The sequence below is a fragment of the Hemicordylus capensis genome, chromosome 1 (genome assembly GCF_027244095.1).
Source record: "Hemicordylus capensis ecotype Gifberg chromosome 1, rHemCap1.1.pri, whole genome shotgun sequence".
In the NCBI taxonomy this organism is placed as follows: Eukaryota; Metazoa; Chordata; class Lepidosauria; order Squamata; family Cordylidae; genus Hemicordylus; species Hemicordylus capensis.
The window spans coordinates 29,759,785-29,785,360 of NC_069657.1; the positions used below are offsets into that span (position 1 = coordinate 29,759,785).

Genomic DNA, 25,576 nt, shown 5'->3' on the forward strand with positions numbered 1-25,576 from the left:
ACTGTCCCCCTCCTCTCATGGAACCTGCTATCTTGGTGGTTGCAGCAGCGCAGCCCCCACCATAAAAATAGTGAAGATCACTGCCTTACTGGTTATAGCAGTTACTTATAATCCAGGGAATATTGGCAGAGGTAATTGAGTACTCTTACTGTTGATAATAATCTCCAAAAGTGATGGCCAAAGTAGTATATTCAGTTTTTAGCACCACTTCTGCAGTCACTTATGTTTGGTGTGTTAGTGTTGCTTGAAATAGGGGTCTTCCATACCTGAGGACAGTCTAGGCCTTCAGAATATTTTTGTGTACTCCTGCATGGCACATCACCCATATATTAGTGGAAGTATAAACGCATACAAATGTAGTATGACTGACCAAATTTATTTTTCTTTTTGTGTGTGGGCGAAATGGATGTTGTAGAACCTGTAAAGATACTTTTTGTTGGCATAAAATTGGTGTAACTATCTCAGGCCTTGTTTACAATGCACTGTTCTCGCTTGAATATTAGGATTGTACTAAAAATAAACCCACTTGCTGTGCACTCCATTCTGGAAAGGATAGCTGCTGAGGATGAAGAGGAAGTTGATGGTCATTTTCAAGAAGAGGAGGAAGGAGGATCTCATTCCCTGAAGGATGTATGTGATCTTAGGCGACCGGAGCCATCTCCCTTTTCCTCTCGTAGGGTCATGTTTGAGAATGAAGAGGTAGGCACAAAGATTTCTATTTAAGGCACTTATTTTGGGGAAATGATAATACTATTTTGGGGAAATGATACATACTAGAGTTACAAGACCTAATTCTTGTAGCTGATGTGTGGAAGGGCTTCGGCCTGTGGGAGGCTCCTGTTTCATCCCATATCTGACAAGATCAAGAGTGAGCCCAGAGCTGGTTCTGCAGTGAGCAAAGCCAGTTTTCTGCTGTCATCCTGGGAGTGTTGGGATCTGGATCGTGATTCAATCATCTCCCTAATTATGGGGTTCTGCACCTGCGTAGGACTATGTGGGTAGAGTTTGTTACTCCTCGTGTATTCAACTGATGTATTCTCAACCAATAATTAATATTACAACTCACTCAATTAATTTGAACGCACAAGTTGTGATAATTAATTAGTTGCTGCAAACAAATGATAGCAAATTATTTCCTGAAGGCCGGCCACAGTCTATACAACTTGTGAATCACAAAGCAAAACACAGTTCATGAACCATGTATGATAAACCAACCAGGCCTCAAAATACGTTCCTAACTTTGCTGCCTGCTTAGGATTGAAAAAAAATATGGCACAATCAAGCACTTGGAAAATTGCCATACAGCGAGGAGGACTGCATGCAACTTGGATCACAAGTTGTAGCCTCAAAGGATAAATGCTTGAGCAACAGTAGTGCCTCTTAGCAATAGCAATAGCAATAGCACTTACATTTATATACCGCTTTATAGCCGGAGCTCTCTAAGCGGTTTACAATGATTTTAGCATATTGCCCCCAACAGTCTGGGTACTCATTTTACCGACCTCGGAAGGATGGAAGGCTGAGTCAACCTTGAGCCCCTGGTCAGGATTGAACTTGTAACCTTCTGGTTACAGGGCGGCAGTTTTACCACTGCGCCACCAGGGGCTCTTTCTTCATGAAGAATGCTATTGGTTAATTTATGTTGGGAAAATAATTCATATCAGTTATTTGGTTAGCTTGGATTCAGATAAAATGCTGTTTGAGAGAGGGGTCATGTTGCTTTGAGAAATATTTTAACAAATTTAGTGCCATACTACATGTACTGCAGGATAACTGTGATCAGATACCTTGACATATCTTTAAAAAAAGCAATTTCAGGTGACCCATATTGATCAAGTACCTGCGTTTCTTTCCCCTATGGAGCTAATAGTAGCTTTGTGATGTACATGTGTAACTTCAGTCAGACATTGCTCTCCCACCATTGTTGCCCTGATTCTCTCCTGCAGCTGCTTTTAAGTTGTAAAAAGACGCCAAGAGGTGTAGTTTCTGATCCTCTGCATTGTGCATAGGACGACCCTTGAATTAATATAGACCGAGGAAGGTACTTGCTGTGATCCGATTTCAAAGTATGCCTGCAATGATTCATGAAGGATGTTTATGCTAAAGCAGAAAATGGATCTAGAAGTTGTATTTGTGACTGTGGTCTAATTGAGCATGTTTGTTCTGCTACTGAGATTATTTGTGTTCTAGATGGTGATGCCAGGAGATGCAGTGGAGATGAATGTATTTCAGGATAAAGCAATCAGCAACTCTCATTATGTACTGGAGCTCATGTTACCGAATGTGTATCTAACATTACCAAATAAGAGTTTTTATGAGAAGCTTTACAATAGGTAAGTGTAAACATGTAGCTTTTTTGGTTAGTATGCCTAATGTTTCTGGTCAGTTTGCTTATGAGAACAAGTGACAAACCATAGTGGCACCAGTTCTGTGGACACAATGCGGCTTTGATTCCCCTCCCTTGTCCCTTGAAGAAAAGCCCTCTGTGCACACCATGCTGATTGGCAAACTACTTCTGGAACATGAGGGAGTTTCAGAAGGAGATGGTGGTATGGCTGAGGCAAAATGGTGGTTCAGGAGGGGGCAGGAGGGAAGCAAGCCCATAGCTCTCCTTGAATAGTTGAATCCAAATAAGATGGAGGTACTGACTGTAGGGGGTCGGGACCCAAGAGATGGTTTAGATCTGCCTGTTCTGGGTGGGATTACACCCCTGCTGAAAGATCAGGTACGTAGCTTGGGAGTGCTCCTGGATCCCAAACACTCTCTGGTTTCTCAGATTGAGACAGTGGCCAGGAGTGCTTTTTATCAGCTTCATTTCTGGAGGTAGATGACCTTAAAACAGTGTTGCATATGCTGGTAACCTGTGTGGGACTGCCTTTGTACAAAGTCTGGAAACTATAATTGGTACAGAATGCAGCAGCCAGATTGGTCTCTGGGACAACATGAAGGGACCATATAATACCAATTTTGAAAGAATTGCACTGGCTGCTGATATGTTTCCACGCAAAATTCAAAATGCTGGTTATTACCTATAAAGCCCTTAATGGCTTGGGCCCAGGGTACTTAAGAGAGCGTCTTCTTGGTTATGAACCCTGCCACCTATTGATATCATCTGGAGAGGTCTCATTATGGTTGCCGCTGGCTCATTTGGAGGCGACTTGGGACCAGGCCTTCTCTGTTGCTGCCCCGGGACTTTAGAATATGCTCCCTGTCAAAATAAGATCCTCTCTGTTTGCTTTTAAGAGGACCCTCAAGATGTACCTGTTTTCTCAGGCTTTTAACTGGAATTTAAAAAAATATTTAATTTTAATGTGTTTTTATTTTGTGAGATTGTTGTATTTGTCTCATGAATTTTATCTATTTTATACTGTTTTTACATTGGTTGTGTTTTAATCTGTACTCTGCCTAGAGATGTGTGTATATATAAGGTATGTAGCAGATGATAGCCTTTGTCTCAGAGCAAGCTCATGTGAGGGAAAGAGATGCTGAATGATTGCTGCTGAGCTGTCTGACTAGGCTTCTCCTAAAACTTCTGTATTATCGGTAGGTTCAAAGGCTGCCACCACCACCCCTTTGTCTACATAAACTCTCTGGGCTTGGGGTGGGATAACCCAGAAAGAAAGAAAAACTCTCTTAATTTGACTCTTGAACAAGTACAAAAATTTTCCACGTGCAAGCCTACATGTGGTGAGAAAACTGGTAGCTGCTGAATGCCTGAGGACATGTTTGCACCAGAGTAACCCCACTTAGTTCCCCTTTTTCTGAGTTAAAAACCAACTCGGAGAGGCTAGTAAAAAGAAAATATTTTAAAAACCAGTTTTATTCAATTACTGCATACTGCTTCTGTTTGAGGCTTTCTTATATATAGTTGAGAATATTTAGTAGATTACAAAAATAGGTTGTCTTAGGCATGTTTAAATATTTATGTAGTCTTTTGCAATGCCCTAGGTAAGATGGGCATAGGCTAGTGTTTCTTATTTCAATTACGTTGCAAGTAAACTATAATAAAACAGTATTGGAAATATGTAAATTACACATACCAAAGAAATATAACTTCTAACGCAAAGTCTGACTAAACAAACTTTCCCCTAAATTAATCTTCCCGAAGCCAAAGCCCTGGCTCTTTGTCTTGAACTCACTAAATTCCAGATGTGAATTCAAGCTTCCTGTCCTCCTATCTTTTAAGGAGCTGCATAGTTATTCTCTTGCAGCCATCCTCCATGGCAACATGTCCTGCTGAGCACCTCCAGCCTAGCTGCTTCTCTAACAAAGAACTGCATTTTTCCTGGCCACAGCTCTCTAGGTCCCACCCTCCCAGTGTGCTGATTGGCTGAGCCCTGGAGTTCACCAGGCTGTTGTCAGGACAGGATTCACTTCTGGTTAACTCTTTAGGGGGAGCGGTGGCTGATCACTACGAGGTGGTATAGAAATATGATAAATAAATAAAATAATAGCTTGTTCAGACTATCATTTAAACCATATGTTAGATGAGTGTGAAGAGGCCATGGTGAGCATTGGGCCTGTGAGCTCCCCTTCTCCTCCTCCACATGTGAGGAGAAGAGGTGTAAAAGCTTATACTTGCACTTGATTAAACCACAAGTTTCCATTGCATTCAATCTTGGGGTATTTTAGTAGTTCTAATTCTAGTTACTTAAAGCAAATTAGGATATCAAAACTGTGTCTTAGTCAAAAGTGAAAGCAGAAGCTCTTACACTCCTCCACTCATGTGTGAAGGAGATGGGGGCAAGGTGGAGTGTGTGGCCCAGAGGATCTCTGTAGCTCATTCACATTAATCTAATTAGGGTTTAGATCAGGGATTCTCAACCTTGAGTCCCCAGATGTTGTTGGACTTCAGCTCCCATAATCCCCAACCGAAGGCCTTTGAGGCTAGAGATTATGGGAGTTGAAGTCCAATAACATCTGGAGACCCAAAGTTGAGAATCCCTGGTTTAGATTATTTTCTGAACCAAGTCAGTGTCTTGCTTCTTCTGGATATGTGTCTCTTCCCGCTCCCCACACACACACTCCAATTTCCATAACACACAGACATTGATGGGACTTGTTAGCACCAAGCATAGTGCTTTTAGGTGCATGCAACGGATACTACTTGTGACTAAATAAAAAATAAAGTAATACTTTATCAGTGAAACTTTCTCCCTTACAGACTTGCCCTTGAACTTTTAACCTTTTTCTATCATTAGATTATTCCTATAATGGTGTATTTGTCTTCCTTCTAGAATCAGTAATGACTTATTATTGTGGGAACCCACTGCTCCATCTCCTGTAGAAACATTTGAAAATATTTCTTATGGCGTTGGACTTTCAGTGGCCAGCCAGCTGATCAACACTTTCAATAAAGACAATTTCAGTCAGTTCAAATCCACTATTCACTATGGTAATGTGTTAACAGAAAACTTCTAATATTGCTGTATTAAAGGTGTTAGTGTGTAAGTGATAGTGTTATCTAAAACAGCTGAAGCTTCTTAAATTGGAAAGGGAAAACCCAGAATACAAAAGGGTTACTCTTCCCCCAAAGGGAAAAATTAAAACTAGCTAACGGTTAATGGGTTGGATCCAGTGATGCCTTGAGTTGAACAGAAAGGCATTTCCACTAATGTGAGGGGGATGTAATCTTCATCACCTGCCTCCTGCCCACCATGTTCCTCACTGATCTTGAGGGTTTCCCAGCCCTCCTAATTTGCTTTTCAGGGCAGTGGGAAACTGCATCATCCCCATCTCTTTCTCCGCATCACAGAAAAAGGGATGGGGAAACCCCACTACAGTTTCCTGGATCCAACCAAAACATCTTCTATCTCTATATATAATTCTCTAAGGCATACCTGTGGCTAATCCTGTGCATGGCAGCTCTCGTGAGAGTTCGCGAGCAGAAGTAGAGTGGTGATTGGGCAGTGGGGATTCCATATGCAGATAGGAAGGAGGAGCCTGTGGTACTGTGGTGAATGGGCAGTGGGGATTCCATTTGCAGATAGGGAGGAGGAGCCTGTGATGGTTAAGGTCAGTTGGAATGCAACTGTTACTGGTCGGAAGATGTTCTTGATTGTAGAGGAGAGGAATCATCTGTCTGTCTTGTCTGTCTGTCTATCGATCAATCAAAAAGATAGTGCGCAGGGGTCTGCCAAGAGAGGGGTCTGAGGGAGGAAAGAGCCCTTTCAGGAGAAGGAGGCTGCTGTTGTGTGAATTAGATGAGGAAACAAGATCTGTTAACTCAGGAAGGGAGTGGGGGGGGGGGAGAGAAGGGGAAGAAAGACAGGGGAAGAGAGAAAGAAGGAAGGGTGAGGGACGGGCCCGAGCTTGTCAGCGGCCTGAGGGGAATGAGCGGTCATGGTGGAGTCTACTGGCAGCAAGGAGAAAGGCCCAGTCAACTACTGCTGCTGTTTGGGGCTACCGAGGCCATAGGTAGGTGGAGGGAGGGAGGCAGGCAAGGGACAGGCCAGGGCTTGTCAGCGGCCTGAAGGGAACCAGCGGCCATGGCGGTGGCGGCAGTGAGGAAGGGCCCAGTTGTCACCTGCTGCTGCTCCTGTGGGGAGGAGTGGGGCTCGAGTGAGGGTGGGGAGTTCTTTGGGGATAAGGGGCTGCAGCTTGGTCAACAGGCGCTAGCAATGCTGCAGCTGCAACCAAGAGGGGTGAGGGGGATGGAGTAAGGGGATGGAGGAGTGACCAAGAGGGCTGAGGGGATGGAAGCAACGGGATGGAGAAGGAGGAGCAGGAGTGCAGCACAGGTGAGGGTGGAGAGATCTCTGAGGTGAGGGGGGCTGTGGCAGGGGGTGAGGGGAGCAATCAGGTATTAGTGCACAGATGCTCTGCATGGGTTAAGCTGGTAATTAATATTTTTCAAATTAAAAAAATGTCTAGCTTTCCTTTGTAAGTTGCTTCTGCATTATTCCAATATATATTTGCTTTTTGTGTAGATGATGACAGTGGGTCTGAGGAAGAAACATTACAGTATTATTCTACGGTTGATCCAAACTATTGTTCACGGAGAAGGAAAAAATTTGAACCCCAAAACAGGAACACTCAGAGTTTTCTCTCCGTGCTTTTGAATGTTAACCATGGATTTGTTTCAATATTCACAGATGTCAAGGTAAGACTTCTTGGTTAAGAAAACTCAGCATGGTTTGAACTAGCATTCCTACAGTTAGAATATATAGACCAGTTCTTCAGTTTGCTTATCTTTTGTTTAACTGTGTGGTTTTTGTTTTGCACATACTGTGGCTTAAGCAAAGGAAGTTTTTCAGAAATGACAATATGATCCTGTCTTTGGTGCAAGAAAGTAAGTAAAAGCATGCCCCAAACTACTAATACATTTCAAATCTATATCTTTTTCCATTTTCTAGCAGGATGATGGGAATATACTAGAAGACAAACATGGTGAATTTTGGTTTGAGTTCAGCAGTGGTTCATTATTCTGTGTGATGAAGTATGAAGGTTTTGAAGACAAGCATTACATATGTCTCCATTCTGGTAGTCTCAGCTTATATCATCAAGGTAGGAAACTGAAATCTCAGCAGATGTAAATTTGTGGTCAGACCTATGACAAGGCTGGTGGAAGGGACAGGAGACTGAGCTGCTTTCGGCAAGCTGGGCAAGTTATCAAATGCCTTGACAGCCAGAGATTGGCAAAAGTTTTTTTGTTCTTGCAAACTAGAGAATTATCAGAAGCTATGCAATATGCCAGGTTGTTTCCCCAAACTGTAAATGTAGCAGCCAGCATCCTAACTAATGCTGTGCCCATGCAAAAAAAGGATGCTACCTGCAGTGGTAATATCCTTGCTTTGGAAGCATGGGTACATACACAGCAGGGAGGGAAGATTTTTTGCCAGTCTCCCCTTCCTACTATCCAGCCTGTGTCTTTGCACATGTTAATTTAGTTTGCTTAAAAATTGAAACGTAATAGTCCAGAAATTTCTAGAAGCAAGATCTAGTAGTTACCGGACAGTTAAATGAAATTGAAATGAGGAGAACTGGTCTATTAGAGGAGACCTGGTCTTGTGATAGCAAGCATGAACTGTCACCTTTGCTAAGCAGGGTCTATCCTAGTTGCATTTAAATAGGAGACCATTCAAATGTGTGCAATCACTGTAAGATGTTCTCCTTAAGGAACAGGGCTGCTCTGAGAAGGGCACTTGCATGCTTGTATGCAGAAGGTTCCAGGTTCCCTCCCTGGCATTTCTAGATAGGACTGAGAGAGACTCCTGTCTGTAACCTTGGAGAAGCTGCTGCCAGTCTGGGTAGACAATACTGAGCTAGATGGACCAGTGGTCTGACTCAGTATAAAGCAGCTTCCTATGTTCTTATGAATGTCCATGTTTGATTGGTAGGTAATCTCATGTGCGTGAAAGAGCATCCACTCATTTTTAAGACACTCTAAGAGTAGGTGGGGTATGTCTGTGATGAGATTTAATTTTTATGATGTAATATTTTAAATGAGAAACTTAGTATTTTATATAGGTTTTTTAAAAAAAAATTCTGAGTTAAAGTTTTTTTTAAAAAAATCAGTTTTATCCATTCTGGTATGTAGCAAAATAAATTGCTGATTATTTAATGTTTTAATCAGGGGTGCACTGCACAACTCTAATACCCTGGTGGGCCAGAACCAACCATGACTTGGTGGGCAGGGCCAATGTCAATTTTCAGCACATTAATTATTACATTAAAATTAATTATTTAAAATGTTAATGAAAGTGAGGGGGCAGAAGGTTGGAGTCAGGGTAGGTGAGGGGAAAGAGGGACGGCTTCAGAGCACTGGTCCAAGAATGGGGGCCATCTGATCTCCAGCAGTAATCGCATTGAGCCACTGCCATCCGTAGCAGGACAGGCCAAGAATTTTTTGGCTCCTAAAGTTGCTTCAGAATATTCCTACCTGCAGGCCAGCAGAAAAGTCCCTGCAGGTCAGATTTGGCTCCTGGACCTTATATTTTGTAGGCTTGATTTGGATAAATGGATAATAGAAATCAGCCCTGCACTTCTGCATAGCAGGTAAAACCTATATTTAGTATAAGCCAGATTTCTGCCAGTTTTAACATAAAATAATGTACATTCTTTTTCATACATCAAAAGTGTTTTTGCAGGACCATCTAATTGGAATACTGTCTTTCTGCAGGTATGGTGGATGGGGTTGTGTCTCCATCTGAAATAAAGCTGCCAAGTGTGACACATCCTCACTGGTTAGAACCCACCATTTATTTTTCTGAAGAAGAAGGTCTCAGTAGGACTTCTTCAGATGGTGTGGGAGTGGACAGCTTAAATATGCTGTCTGTTGCAGTTAAGATACAGTCAAATAAATCTGAGAGCAATACAAAGGTTTGTATTTAGGAAATAATCTGTATACATACTTCTTGCAAAAAAGTTTGTTTGTTCCTGTCTACAAAGCTCTGGGATTTGTATATGTTTCAGAAGCACAATTTTATTTTGTAATACTTTAATCACATTGTTACTGAAATGCTAACATTTTAACAAGATTGTAAAACTATTGTAGGCATCTTGTTGAAATACTGCCTTTCAGTAGTAAAAACAAGTAAAAAACAATTCATTTTCTATATTCTGTTTCCCTTCCTGTTATATGCATACTTTTCATTCTTATATTCTGTTTTGTGTGTTTAACTCATCTGGATTTTGGGGTGGATTTCCACCCCCAACTGCATAAAGATATATAGATATAGATATATAAATACAAATATGACACAGGGTAGAAAACTACTCCAAAATGAATGGGCTTTCTATGGTGGGGTGGCTTCTATCCATGCCTATGTTAAATCATTTTGGAATGGAGGAGAACACCCTGATCTTGGAGGTGACTCTGACCATTATTACTCCAACATCACTTCTGGGTCAGACATAGACTTGAAGGTCAATGTTGACCTCACCTCTCCTGACTATCTCCTGCATCACTTTTGTCACAACTACTGTGCCAGTCTCAACAACATCGACGCTGACCACCCCACAAAAGACTGTACCTAGGGTGCCTTCACCCACTGTTATCTACTTTTCTCCAGCTTCGTCTCGAGCCCACTGAGTCCCCTGACAAAAGGCATCAGTCTTCAAGAGAGGTGTCTCCGATGTCGGGAAACAACCAAGAATCTCTCCTGGGATGCTCTACCAGCACCCCATTGGGGTACAACTTTTAAAGGCTTTCACCTGCATAGCCTGGATGGGGATGATGATTCGAAGTCTTTGCAAGTACTTAAAATGCTGTCCACTGCACCTGCTAAAGTGACGCCACATTGCTCCCCCTCTCAAAGTTGGAGGGAGTCTATTCATTCACGTTGTAAATCGCCCAGAGACGTAAGTTTTGGGCAGTATAAAAATATGTTAATAAATAAATACAATAAAAATAAAAAACGTCCCACCCTATGGACTACTGGAGCTCTCCTGGGGCCTTGGACCCTGGATATATCAGGGGACTTTGGCGATGTAGAGATCCCTATTATATGCCATCACCTGCTTTACAGATGAGTTCCATGCATATAGGCTTTGGGAAACCATGAAACTTAAAGGTGCCTTGGAGTCTACTCCTGTGAAAGGCCTGGATCCTGTTTCCTCACCTGTTCCTGCGTCTCCCTTTTAAGTTCCTGTGGGTAAGGGAAAAATAAGATGATCTGCTCCTACTGACCTGACAGATCCTGATATGGAAATAGTTCACCAATCTCTGACTTCAGGAAAGTTGCCCCAATGAGACTATCTTTCTGAGGAAGAATACGACTCCAGCCCCTCATCTGAAGGAGATTCTGTTCACAATGAAAACCCTTTGGATCCTTCTCCTCACGAGACTGTAGCCAGTCCACCACCAAGCTCATCTACAGAAGAGACAAGGTCCTACTGTATTCAGGTGACAGAAATGGTGAAGGCTTTGGGCCTAGAACGAAAGGTGCCAGTGCCTGAAGTTAAGGACCTAGTATATGTTTTCATAACTGCTACTTTGACTGCTCAGCCTGCCACTTTTACCTGTGCTCTCAGTCCTTGCTAACTCTGCTGGAATTTCTGTTCTGCCTCTACTTCTGTATCTAAGAGGCTTGAAAGTTTGTGCCATATCCAAGAAGACACTTGCCCTTTTCGATTTAAACACTGCCCACCTGACTCCCTGATGGTGGACTGTGCAGTTAGTAGCAAATCAAGAACGGCACATTCTGCCCAGTAGATAGAGGGCAGAAAACCTAATGCTATGGGCCAGAGGTTTTACTCTTTGTCTTGTTTGGCATTGAAAATTCTAATTATATGGCATGCCTGGAAAGATGTCCCTGAGGATTTTAAAGAAAAGTTTGTCTGCTCTGGCTAAGTCTGCGGACATCACCAGATAGCATCTAAGCGCTGTGGAGCATCTTATTGAAACGGAATCGGGGTCCTTAGTGGGTGTTGTATCTCTCTACAGACATGCTCGGTTGCATTCTACCTTCCTTCAGAACAACATGAAGGACAAGATCAAAAATATGCCCTTTGAAGAATGGACTTTTCAGCTTGCAGATGGATAAACAATGGAGAGGATGAAGAAGTCCCACTACACTGTGTGGGCTTTTACCACTACATCTCAGCAGTCTATCATCTCAAAGATATTGGTCTTTCAGCAGGCAAAAATTCCAATATAAACAGCCTGACTGTAAGGAAAATAAAAAATGTTTCAAGTGCATGCCTAAGCGCTAGTACAATCCACAGCACAGGCAGCAACAGAGGGCAAAGCCTCAGGACCAGTTTAAGCAGTCTGATGCTTTAGTAATGGTAATACCTCAGCCTTTACTTCCTTCTGTTTGTCTCATCCCTTTGTTTTTGGTGTAATATAATATGACATCAGATTCCTGGCTGTTGTCCATAATATTGACAGGCTACGCCATCAAATTCACAAGCCGCCCTGTATTCACAGGGATAAAATACACTCACTCAACTCTTATCTTAGCAGAAGAGGTACATTCCCTACTAGAGAAAGGGGCTATAGATCCTGTTCCCCCAGAAGATCAGGAGATGGGCTTTTATTCAAGGTTTCTCCAGGTGCCCAAGTGGGATGGAGGCCTTCATCCCATCATGGACCTCCTTAACCTGAACAAATATATAAGGACCAGGAAATTTAGGATGATTTCCTTAGACTATTTTTCCTTTACGAGTAGTTTGTGACCTTAAATCTCAAGAATGCCTACTTCCATGTGGGAATATGCCCCGTGCACAGGAAGTACCTATGCTTCACTTGGGGCCAAAAAGCATATCAATTTGCAGTCCTCCCATTCAGACTTTGCACACACACCCTGACCCACATCTTCACAAAGTGTGTCACGCATCATTGCACATCTCAGGACCTGGTGGGGGGTCTTGGTTTCCATTTACCCATCCTTAGACAACTGGCTGCTCTCATCAGACAGCAAGGTGACCCTAGTCTCTCAGGTTAAGTTCACACTGGATCTGTTAGCGGATATAGGGATGACGGTAAACCTAAAAAAATCTGTTCTAATGCCATAATGGTGTATTCAAATCATCGGGGCAATCTTGGATTCTCATATGAAAAGGACTTGCCTTCCTGGCGAAAGGAAACAACTTATAACAGACCTGATCTCCACTTTAGCTCTCAATCCAAAGCAAAGGGCATGGTCAATACAAAGACTGCTAGATCTCATGGCCTCCTACACGACTACTGTGCCCCAAGCAAGGCTTCATATTCACAGGCTTCAAAATTGGTTTCTGTCGGTGTTCAAACTGAACTCTGACAGAACATGTAGCTGCTTCTTCCTCCACCCATCTTTAAATTGTTAGGTTGGTGGACCAAACTGGACTTTCTCTTGAAAGGCATGCCTTTTGAACTGTCAATACTGTCCATAACACTGATGGCAGATGCCTCTCTGACACGTTGGGGAGCACACTGCAGAGGCCTGCATGCCCAAGGCGTCTGGACCCACCAACAGTGGCCCCTTCATATCAACCTTCTAGAGCTTCTTGCAGTTTTCCATGTCCTAAAGTCCTTCCTACTTCTGCTACAATGTTGAGTGGTCCAGGAACTCCTGGGCAATACGACAGCAGTAACCTACCTAACCTGCCAGGGTGGAACGGTCTCCAAGTCCTTGTGCAATGTAGCCCTGCAGCTTTGGGACTGGAGCATAGCCTGTCACACCCACCCCATTTTCCTTCACATCAAAGGCACGGATAATACTTTGGCAAATGCTCTCAACAGGGACTTCCAATCAACATTAGTGGAAAGTCAACCAAGCCCTTCTGGAAAACATCTTTGACCTTTGGAAAACTCCACTGGTGGACCACTTCGCCACACAGAACAAGAAGTGCAAGTTGTACTGCTACAGGGTGGGAGTGGGTCCGAACTCCAAGGGTGATGACTTTCAGATGCCCCGGATGGAGAAACTTTATTACCTCCTCTCTCTCCCCCTTCTCTCAAAGATGGGCAAGATAATGAGGAAAAACACTCATTATATCATACTCGTCCCATGGTGGCCACGGCAACTGAGGTTCATTATCCTACTCGGGCTGTCTCAAGGCCATCACCAACACCTTCCTCTCTGCCAGAGTTTTCTATTCCAGCAGGAGAACCATGTCCTTATCACGACCTCCAGCTCCTGAATCTGATGGCCTGGAAAGTCAAATTATTAGATATCCTCCTTAATGAGAGAAAGGAGTCAACATGTCAAAACTACATGTGTAAGCTTTGCATCTCATGCTGCATCCAAGGACTTTAATCTCTTCAACGTGACCATCCATCAGATCCTTCTATGCTTAATAGGTCTGAAACGTTTTGGACTATTGAATAAATCTATTAAGGTCCATCTTGCCGCAGTTTCCACAAGACACCCAGGCTGGGATGGGTGTTCACCCCCTCCCCCTGTCCTGATTCTAAGAAGTTCCTCAAAGGTTTAAACAGCCTTTGCCTACATATCAGATAAGCCATTGAGTCTTGGAGTCTCTTGTTTAGTTTTGTCCTCTCTCTCACTGAACATCCATTTGAACCAAGCCTCTCCGCCAGCCTCAAGTCCTTGTCTCTAAAGGTTGCCTTTCTTGTTGCCATAACATCAGCACGTTTTGTCAGCAGACTGACAGCCCCTCGCACTTACTCCCCATACACAAAGTTCTACTAGACAAGGTCGTTCTCCGGACAGACCCTTCACACCAAAGATAGTCTCCAACTTTCATTTAAATCAAGATATCATTTTATCTCTTTTCTTCCAGAACCTCTTCACCCTTCTGGAAAAATCTATGCACTCCCTGGACATGAGAAGGCCTCTACTGTACTACCTAAATAGGACTAAACCATTCGGATGAACCAACAAACTCTTTGTCACTTACAAGGGTCGCCCTATTTGTGGGCAAAGGCTCTTCTTCTCGCACAACCCACAAGGAATCAAGCTCCCCTTGAAGATCAGAGCACATTCTACAAGTGCCATGGCCACATCGGCAGCTCGCATGTCTGGCATGAGTATGAAGGACATTTGCAAAGCAGCCACGTGGTCTTCGGTCCTACTTTTTGTTAAATACTAGGCTACGATCATCCGTTTGGCGGCAGAGACCAACTTTGATGGGGTAGTTCTCAAAAAACTACTTGGACCATTATCCTAGCTCCCACCACCATCCTGGTGAGCTGTTAATCACCCAGGTTGTGAGGAAACATGGATCACCTCAAAGATGTAGAGGTTGCTTACCTGTAACAGGTGATCTTACTGGTGATCCATGTTCACTCTCAACACTTGTCCGACTTACCCCGCTGCTAGGATATCTCCACAGTTATAGTGACTTACCTGACTCCGTCTGTGGACATTCTTCTTCACTCATCGCAGTGGCCAATAAGGAGATGAGAAGACAGGTGCTCTCCTGCGAAAAATAACGGTCGCGCCAGAGCTGAAGAGCACCTCAAGGAACTCTGAATTATTTCATGAGGATCACTGCGCAGGTGCAGAACCCAGGTTGTGAGTGAACATTGATCCCCAGAAAGATCATCTGTTGAAGTAAGCAACCTGGCTTTTTCTCTATGGAAACGTCAGTTTTGTCTTCCCCTGATGATGATAGTGTCTCAAAAACAGTCTGAGATACTGCATAGTTCTGTGCTCTTGAGTTAGGGCAGATGAAATCGGCCCCTATCACAATGTCAAACCTAGTGTTTGGAACTATTAAAGTGTTCAGAAGCATCTGACCTTGCAGAAGCAGGAATTTAAGTCAGCAGAACAAAGCCAAAAGGATCATAACAGCAGCAACCACATCATGTCATCTTCAGTTGGCCTGACATCAGTAGATCAACCATCCGCGGTACATCTCTGGTCTTTCCCCATTTCTCCTAGATACAGCCCAGAAAAGGGGGGCGGGCAGTGTATGGAGCTTGGTTCCAGGTGGAGAAAGCAAGAAGATGTTGAGGTGGGATGTGAGGCACTGAACAGTCTGCAGAACCTCACTCACTTGCCAATTAAGGTACCAAGACAATGGATTACATGACAAGCAGAAATGGCAAAAGGTGGTCTACTCGCCCACTTCATAATGCAGAGCTGTCTGGGTTTTCTGGTGAGAGGCCAGACCAAGATAAGTTTAGTCCAGCAGGAGGAGGCAGTGAGTGAAGCAACTCCCTTTCCTGCAATCTGGAACCAAGAGAGGACCATCATGAACCCTGAGGGAGGAATCCAAATACCGCCTGAAGTCCTAGAGAGTCACTGCTTGTCAGAGTAGGCAATGCTGCTCTAGATGGACCAATGGTCTGACTCAGTAGGCAGCTGCTTCCTGTGTTCCAATGGAAGCTCCTTGACCTAACAGAACTGAAAGCATATCTTGTCCTGTCTGGTGTGTTTCATGCCAATCATGAAGCTCTTCAGGGACTTTGGGCAGTAAATTTGGGGTCCTCCAATTTCTGTGCCATAATGCAGCTGAGATGATTTGAGGACATCACAAGTAACTTATGATTTAATGACAAAGCCATATGACATAATAAAAGAGTGATTGCCAAGCTGGCACCATTAGAGGAATCTGCAGCACAGCTGCACAGCAATTGATAAGCAGCTGTTAGGTTTCTAAGGTGCTATCCTTTCTGACAACACGTACCAAACAATCCAAAGAAGTATAGTTTGTAAATATGGTGGTGCTAGGATGGAAAAACATCCTAGCACCCACTGACAGGGGATCTTGACCTTGGAAAGCAAGCTGGAGGACTGCAACCAAGACAAGTAGGCCTGCAAGTTGTGCAGCAATGTGTACAGCCATGGAAAAAACTCTTGGGGCTGCTTCAGGTGAATCGCCCCTTGACATGCACTCCAAAACCTTGTTGAAGCCCGTGTAGAGGGTGATTCAAATGAGCATCCCTCTCACGCGATTAAAGGATATGCCAAGAGCTCATCGGTGCATCAGCCAGTGACATCAGGGCAGGTGTGTTCTTGCCACAGAACTGACGTTCTTCTGTGTGCAGGGAAATGTTCATCTGGACCTTTTCACCCAGCGTACAACTGGCAAGGATCTCCTGAGCAAGAGACTGACCTGTGTAGGCACCATGAGGCATAACTAGCCAGACATACCCCCTGAGATGCAAACACATTCACAAAGGGAAGCACTGTTCTCTGCTTTTGGCTTGGATGGACAGAGGAGGTTGGTATTGTGTGTATGCAGGAAGTGTGTGCCCAAGACAGCTGACAAGAAACCAAGCAAAAGATGTGATAATTGTGGGTGACTGGCCTGTAGAATGCACTTGACCAGCTTCCAGATTGCCTTCAGGTCATTCAGTGTGTCCTTTCAGCTGAAATGATGAGAACTGAGATATTGAAGTGTGAATCCTCATTAGTGTGGAGTTTGAAATGTTATTTTTTCTTTGCTAACCGCTCACATTCTCAGTGAGTCATGCAGTCAGACATGCTTGGGATGTGGGGGTCACCACTACACTCCCCTGGAGTGAAATGTTAAATTATTGTGGGTTCTGTGGCCTGAAAAGTTGGGGGGCATCCAATGAGAGAGGAGAGCTGATCTTGTGGTAGCAAGCATGATTTGTCCCCTTAGCTAAGGAGGGGCTGCCCTGGTTGCATATGAATGGGAGACTAGAAGTGTGAGCACTGTAAGATATTCCCCTTAGGGGATGGAGACGCTCTGGGAAGAGCAGAAGGTTCCAAGTTTGCTACCTGGCTTCTCCAAGATAGGGCTGAGAGAGATTCCTGCCTGCAACCTCGGAGAAGCCACTGCCAGTCTGTGTAGACAATACTGAGCTAGATGGACCAATGGTCTGACTCCATATATGGCAGCTTCCTATGTTCCTAATGTAACCAATGGGGCTAGGAAGTCCTACTCATGGGTAAGAAATCATCACTCCGGATAAGGGTTAAGAAGCATGTTTTTCTACTTTGCACAGAAAAAGAAATAACCTTCATGGCAGCCCTGAGATGTTCTCCTTGGTGGGATTCCAATACTTTGGCACGATTTGTCAATGAAACTCATTTTTGCAGCCAGGCTGTTGAAACCATGGATTATTTCCCCAGAGGCATGAAATGGTGTTATAGAATGTTTATCCTCTGAACCTGCAATATGGCAGTAATTTAAAATCAATGTCCAACATCCGGCATAATGTGGCTGGTGCTGATCCACCTGTGCTGCTGTGGGTTCGCAGTGAAGAGCCAGTGGTCTAGCACTCTTGTGCACAGGCGGAAATACACTGAGTATTGTGCCTGTACTCATGAATCATGAGTTAGATCAGAAACATGTTGCTTTTCAGTGACATGTTTCCGATCTAGCTAGTGCTCCTGGAATGTGAGCACACTACTCAAAAGTATCTCTGCTCTTGTGCAAGACCACTGATTCCACTGTGGGTTTGCAGCAGCACGAGAAGATTGGCACCTCCCAATTTAAGCGGTGCTGGATGTCAGCCAATGTCCTTTTAAACAGTTATCGTTCAATGCTATTGAAATGCTAAGTGGTGTTATTGGCAGGGGCAGAATGAAAAACTTTGAAAGCTGTATTTTTAAATCTCAAAACACTGATGCTGACTTCAAATGAACCTTCTTGGTTTTGCAGGAATTTTTAGTTGCTGTCGGGCTAAGAGGAGCCACTTTGCAGCATAGAGTGCTTCCTTCAGGCTTAAGCTGGCATGAACAAGTATGTTAATCTGCTAAATTTTACACTTAATATACAAATTGTATAACAATGATTGCACCAAATTGTTAAACACAGTTCCCTTCTACATCAGGACCCAGTGGCTCCCATTGCTGGATCTGTGCATCCAACACCCAGAAAACTTACACAGTTCCTTTTGTTGACTATATGCACCGCAGTGGATAGATCAGGCCTGCTCAGCTTTGCCCCCCCCCAGCTGCTTTTGGACCTCAACTCTCATAATTCTCAGCCACAACGGCCAATAGTTAGGGATTATGGGAGTTGTAGGCCAACATCTGCAGGAGGGCCGAAGTTGAGAAGCCCTGGGATAGATAGCTGCTTCTCTCACCCTGCCGCCAAATAAGTGGCTAGATCTGCACTCTCAGAAGATGCTCTCTTCTCTCTTTCACCTAGAAAAGCTCACTTCTAGGTGATGGATGGTACCCTCCCAGTAGCTGATACTCCCTCAAATGCTTTGTAGCTGTCTTTCAATTTAAATTGTGAACATTCCTTATATTTAGGAAAAGTGCAGAAAAATATACAAATTAAGTCTTGTACTTGAATTTTAAAATCAAATATCTGATTATTTAAAATGTGCAGAGATGCAATTTTAAATAATCAGATGTTTGATTTCATAAATACCTTTTATTGTTCTCAAGAATCTGCTTTGCCTTCTGCCTCTCTCTTCTAAAACTTTGTAGATGGTACTTTTGTATGCACTGCAAATTTTAACAATCTTGAGAAGCTGTTGCTTGTAAAAACCAAAACTCTGCCTGTCAGAATTGCCATACAGAATGTTTAATGTTGGCATCATTCAGTTAAATGCAGAATGTATGCTTTAGCATGCCAGGTCTAATGGAGGTGGAAGACTTGTACATACATTTTCCTTGTCCAGCTGAGCCACCTCCTAAATAGTGAAGGGAAAGCTCACTCCAACCTGTACATTTATCCAGGCCTCAGGCGGCAGGAGAAGAGAAGTAATCTGTTAGACTCAATGGGGATTATTTTTTTCGTGGGCTCTGCATCCACATGAGAAAGGATCATGCACTGTGTGTCTGAAGTCCTTGAAGGTGAAAAATGTTTTGTTTTTCTATCGATACTTGTGAGGCTTATTTTCTGTGGCTCAGTTCTGTTTACCTAGAACACATACCCTCTCTCTACTTTCTTTTAATTACTGATCCAAATGTGCTTCTTTAACAAATTTATCAGCCTCTTCTTTATGCATAATCTGGATAGTGATCTCACGACAGTCATAAACAATGGGTTCTGCCTGCGCAGACCAACTTTGGGTAAAATTTGTTAGCTCCTCGAGACGCCTCCAACCACCTCCTGCACATGCTCTGCAGTATCTTATAGTGGCGGTTAGGTGTCTTTCTCTCAGTTTCTTTCTGACCGCCTTAGTGATCACATCTCCAGATTTCTAGAGCTCCTCAGAAATAAACAAACTAAAAAATCAATTTCAGTGGCTAGAAAATGGAACAGAAACAACTATTCTAAGGATTACCCACAAAATTTGGAAAGTATTGAGAAATTACTCAATAGACTTTGACTACGGAATACTAAACGGTATAGAGACACTTAACAATTTACTGTGTTTATGGCATAGAAAAGCTCCTAGGGAGAAGACCACCTTTAAAAGGTGTGAAAATTGCAAGGGGAAATTCCCTTCAACTGACAGCCTCCAACTGCTAACTGGGCAAAGAGTCTAGAGCTTGCATTTCAGACTAGTGTTGCACTAGTGCAAACAAACATGTCTAACTTGGTTAATTGGTTAACAGTCCCCTGCTAACTTGGCAAAGAGGCACCTTTTACCGTGGTGATTCTCTTTATTGAGCAGGGGGAGAGTAACTGGCCCTATCCACCCCCAGCACAGTATCTCCAGTGACTGTTGCTGGTGTCTATCTTGTGTTTTTTTTTTAAAGAATGTGAGCCCTTTGGGGACAGGGAGCCATTTTATTTATTATTTCTCTGTGTAAACCGCCCTGAGCCATTTTTGGAAGGGTGGTATAGAAATCGAATTATTAATAATAACTCTGTTTGCTGTGCTTGGGGGAGGGCCAAAGCGCCACGGCCTGCTTAATCTGCTCATCGTTTTCTAAGCAGACTTTGAAAAACCAAGCAGCCCGACTTAAGATGGCATTAAAGGAAGACACGCTTCGCCCCGGAAAAAATATCCCCCAATCTCCTGCAGCTTCGAGTTCAAAATTGGCACTGAGGACTGCAACATATACGCAGTCTAAATCCCGAAGTTGTGGGCGGCAGCCTTGACCTTGAGGGATGAAACACCCTTCAAGAGACCAACTGCCATACATGCCAGCCCAAATAGAAAGGGCAAGCCATTGGTGGATGCACCGCCACCGAAGAAACATAAGACAAAATGCACAAGAAAAAAACATCGCAGCAAGACATCTGAAACAACCCCCTCTCCAACAGGGTTGCAGAAAACGAGAAGCCCATCTGCATCAACATCAGATCGGTATCGACCGGAGTCACGACACTGAGTGGCATCGCTCTCACTGGCACCAACTCACAACAGTCTCCTTCGACACCGAAGGCAGCCACGCTTGGTATTGACTTCGAAGCCCAGGTGAGCAGATGCCGGAATCATGACACCGAGCGACATCAGCAACAACACCACTACAGTTGCCACCGTCGCCGAAACCACAGTGTTTGAAGCCAACTTCCTCGACATTGAGGTCAAGCAAGCAGACACCTGTTACCTTCGACACCGTACACTGTCGTGACGTCGGAACTGAGGAAGAGATGGGGTTAGGCCCTACATCATTTTCAGACATTGTGAAACTGATAGTCTGGAGAGAGCACTCCATCAACCTCTACGTTCAAAGGTTTCCTTAGTCATGGACTGGATGTTGAGGTGGAGGAGGAAGAATTAGACCAGCATCTTTTGGCACCAAGGACACCTTTGGTGTCGTATACAAGCCCATATAAGACCACTCCACTGTTGAAGTTACTACCACATAGGGGTTGGGGACATACCTCCATAACCCTGTCTCCAGAAGAGTATTCTTTATTTGGACAATGGCAGATGCAAAGAACGCATTTGACACAGACTGCAACACAAGTAATGCCAAACAAACAATATTACCGAGACAAATCAGTACAGTCACGCTACAAGAACCAAGATCGAAAATAAGAACGTTTTCCATTCAAACAAGTTTTCCTCCCCTACCAGTAGTGGCTACACAGATGCCACAGAATACAGCTACCCAAACAATCCGAACAAGAGACAATGAAAGGATGGACAATAGGAATCTGCCTGCATCTTCAGCAGACAGTGCTGCAGACACACATGGGGCTTTGAGCCACCCAACTGAGGAACAACTGGACTTTTCGGATGAAGTGGAAAGTTACACTACAGACTCCTCAGTGGAAGAATCTGAGGAATACGTCCTAGAGTCTAGCCAGAAGGTATCTGCAACTCCGTCGGTATTGCCAACAGAGGAGATGATATCCTGTCACCAACAGATAGCGGAGATGGCTGAGGTACTGGGCTTGGACCTTAAACAAAAGACGATGGATCTGGATGACCCGGTGTACAATTTTATGAAAAGGACAACTGGACTACAGCCACCATACTTACCGATGATACCTGTCATTACCAAAGCTGCAAAGTCAGTTTGGGAAGTTGTCCAGACATCCACGGCAACATCAAAACGGCTGGAAACACTGTATAGGATACAAGAAGAGGACAATGAGTACCTTATGAAACATCCTGTACCTAACTCGCTGGTAATAGATTGTGCATCATCATCCAGAGGTGGAAGGTGCCACACAACCCCATCAGATAGGGAGGGACGTAAGCTTGTTGTTGTTGGCAGGAGGATCTACTCAACAGCATGCCTTAATATTAAGATTGCCAATTACATCGCTTGTTTATCTAAGTATACATACTCCTTCTGGGAGAGTTGTTCGAAGAGCATGCTAATCTGACTCCAGCTGAGTTTCAAAAGAAATTTGAGAGCACCTTTGTCAGGACAACGACGGCAACACACCAACAGTTAAGTAATGCAAGCATCTAGCGGAATCAGAATTCCGCACCTTAACATCTGCAGTAATGCTGAGGAGGCATGTGTGGCTGCGGACGACCATGCTATGGCAGGATATGTGGAACCGAATAGAGACACTCCACTTCGATGGTAAGTGGCTGTTTTCTGAAGAAACAGATACCACAATGGAACAAAAAAAACCAGCAAAGTCATTCATAACTGAAAGGTATACTAATACAAGATATCAACCTTACCAAAGGAGACAAAACCTGTTTCAACAGAATGAATGAAAAGACTATAGGAAACCGTATCAAAGATACAACTGCAAACCGAATGCTGCTAGAAATAGGACTAACCAGCAGAACCGTAAAAAGGCCTTACGGCAGGCCAAACACCTTTGATTGCAGTCAGAGCCTGCCTGTACCCAACAACACTATGATACCTACCATCTGTGCAAGAAACAACAACACTTTGACGCTTGCCACGTAACCATCACACTGGCAAGTCATGCCCCAGCATGGCACCACTTAACATCAGACCAGTGGGTGTTACACATAACCACAATGGGGTATGCAATAGAGTTCGTGACTCTGCCAGAGTTTACAGGGATAAAATATACTCCCGAAACAACAACCCTGAAGGAAGAAGTCAAAGAATAGTTGGAGAAACAGGCAATTATGCCAGTGCGTGGGCTTACAGCCAAGCGGGTTTTTACTCCCAGTACTTTCAGATCCCGAAGCGGGATGGGGTCATGCACCCAGTAATGGACTTGTGTTGGTTGAAGCTATATGTCGAGGTGCAGAAGTTCTGCATGATAACGCTGCAAGCAACCCTTCCACTTCTACACTAAGAAAGGTGGATTGTGACGTTGGATTTGAAGGACGCATATTCCACATCGGCATACAGGAGAACCACAGGAAGTACCTGCGCTTCCTGGTGGGCACAGAAATATACCAGTACAGTGTGCTACTCTTCGGCCTAGCAATGGCCCCAAGGGTATTCACGAAGTGTATGGCAGCAATCATAGCCTATCTTCAAATGCAGGACCTCTCCATCTTTCAATTTCTGGACAACTGGCTCCTCACTGAAAGAACAAGGACACAGTTAAGCTCCCATGTGAAGATAGTGACATCACTATTACACAACTTGGGGGTACAGATCAATTGGAAAAAATCATATCTACAACCTGCCATGCGACTACAGTACATTGGTGTGGTACTAGATATGGATGAACAGAGGGCATATTTACTAAAAGACAGGTATGAACGCATTCGGGAAATAGTGGAAGCATTCCAAACAACACCACTACAGAAGGCAAGAGCGATTCAGGTCCTCATCGGTCTGGTGGCTTCATGCACGTCTATGGTACGCTCTGCGAAACTTAGACTGGGGAAGCTGCAAACGTGGTACTTGTTGGAATTTCGCCCCAGCATCGATCCACAGAGCAAGCTCCTGCTTCTACCAAAAAGGTGTTGGCCTCTCTGCGCTGATGGGCCAACAGTACAAATCTCCAAAGGGGAATTCCATTCCAATCTCTAGTGCCCATGCTGATGGTGACGACAGATGCTTCCATGCTGGGCTGGGGAGCTCATCTATCAGAACTAAGGGTGCAGGGCCTTTGGTCTGCTTGAGAGAGGCAGTTGCATATAAACTTCCTAGAGCTACTGGCTGCTTTCAAGTCTTTGAAGTCTTTTCAAAACACCATCACAAACCATGTGATCCAGATAAGAATGGACAATACTCCTGCGATTGCGTACATAAACAACCAAGGGGGCACCATGTCAAAACCACTGTGTCAACTCAGTCTACAAATGTGGAACTGGTACATCGCACGAAAGATTCACATGCTTGCCATCCACATAAAAGGAGAGGACAACATGTTAGCAGACGCATTGAACAGGAGTCATATGCTCCAACAACATGAATGGGAAATGAATCCCTTATTCCTGGAAGAGCTGTTCGCCTTTTGGGGGACACCAACAGTGAACCTATTTGCAACCAACCTGAACAAGAAATGTGAGCAGAAATGTGAGCTCCAGGATGGGACTGGGAAACCACTCCAAGGGTGATGTCTTCCAGTTTCAATGGACTCACAGTACATTTTATTTGTATCCACCGTATCCCCTGCTGAACAGGGTAGTAGCCAAGGTACTACAGGGCAAGACCAGAGGAATTTTAATAACCCCTGGTGGCCAAGACAACCATGGTTCCATCTCCTCTAGGGAAGCTCGTAATTCACCCATTGTTTATGACTTTCGTGAGATCACTATCCAGATAAACAGGTTGCTTACTTGTAACAGATGATCTGGTAGTGATCCCACAACATTCATAAAACCTGCCCAGCCATCCCCACTGCGGAGCGCAAGCAATATGAACTGTGCATTCGGAGATGCTTAGGAAAATAGCATCAGTTGGCCAACAAGAAACTGAGAGAAGGACGTCTAACCGTCACTGTAAGATACTGCAGGGCACGTGCAGAAGGCAGTTGGAGGCATCTCAAGGAGCTAACGAATTTTACCCGAAGTTGGTCTGTACAGGCGCAGAACCCATTGTTTATGAATGTTGTGGGATCACTACCAGATCATCTGTTACAGGTAAGCAACCTGTTTTTTTTGAAGTGTATCAATGATTTTTAAAACCAATGTTACTTAACTAGAATGCTGTAGACTCATTTTTACATTTCTTTGTAATTTGTAGATTTTATATTTTTTAAATATTTCTGATGAGCCTGTCTTGGGATATAATCCTCCAGCCTCTATTACAACGTTTCACATCCATCTCTGGAGCTGTGCTTTAAATTATAGGTAAGTTTTAAAAAATGAATATAGTACTTGAGTCGGCCTGTTATGGCAGCTGATACCTTGAGCCATTTGAAAGGTCAAGATGTCAAGGTTGTTTATGAAAACCTGAAAGTCCTGCATCACTTTCCTATCAAATAATTAGAAATTATATTTTTATACTTGGTTTTTTGCTTTTGTCAGGCCTCTCTTTTTGCCGACCAGATCACTTCTTACTGTTGAAACGTTCAGTATTTCAAGTAGTGTGGCACTGGACAAGTCATCTTCTACGCTTAGGTAAAGTTTTAAGAGTTTGTTTAAAAAAAACAGTTCACTTAACCCTCATTTATTTCAACACTTTAAAATGTTGTAAAACCAGATACGCAGGTTGAATTTCAGACCTTGACTAAATTTAATCTCTTTATCTTGAATGCATGTTATGTAATGCCCATAGGATGTTTGTTTGGTTTCACCAAGGCTTTTCTCCAGCCTATGAAGGCCCACACTCTATGTGTTGACTTGCCCATGGACCAGTGATTTGAAGGGAAACTTTTCCAGGGGCAGTACCATGGGGGTGGGGTGAGAAAAGATCCATGAGTCTTATCCATATTTAGTTGGCTTTAAATAGTCATCATAGCTGTGATCAAGGGAAGCAAGGAGGACACCTGTAAGGGTTATAATGTGAACATCTTTAGGGTTTGGGGAAGAGAGTCTGTTCTCTTTGTCAGATTCCATATATACAACCGC

At 43.7% G+C, this 25,576-nt stretch overlaps 1 protein-coding gene across 3 annotated transcripts in view; it reads left to right on the forward strand.

Annotated features, from left to right (window-relative positions):
- ATG2B (autophagy related 2B) overlaps nt 1-25,576 on the forward strand; it is a 111,659-nt gene that overhangs the window by 39,354 nt on the left and 46,729 nt on the right. For 2 of the 3 annotated variants that reach the window (XM_053267763.1, XM_053267748.1), the window contains exons 17-25: nt 504-699; nt 2,191-2,333; nt 5,238-5,395; nt 6,930-7,102; nt 7,356-7,506; nt 9,122-9,321; nt 17,968-18,048; nt 24,750-24,856; nt 25,034-25,126. In XM_053267763.1, the coding sequence (XP_053123738.1) occupies nt 504-699; nt 2,191-2,333; nt 5,238-5,395; nt 6,930-7,102; nt 7,356-7,506; nt 9,122-9,321; nt 17,968-18,048; nt 24,750-24,856; nt 25,034-25,126 (1,302 nt within the window). The remainder of the gene's footprint in view (nt 1-503; nt 700-2,190; nt 2,334-5,237; nt 5,396-6,929; nt 7,103-7,355; nt 7,507-9,121; nt 9,322-17,967; nt 18,049-24,749; nt 24,857-25,033; nt 25,127-25,576) is intronic. The other variant, XM_053267755.1, reaches the window with a different exon arrangement.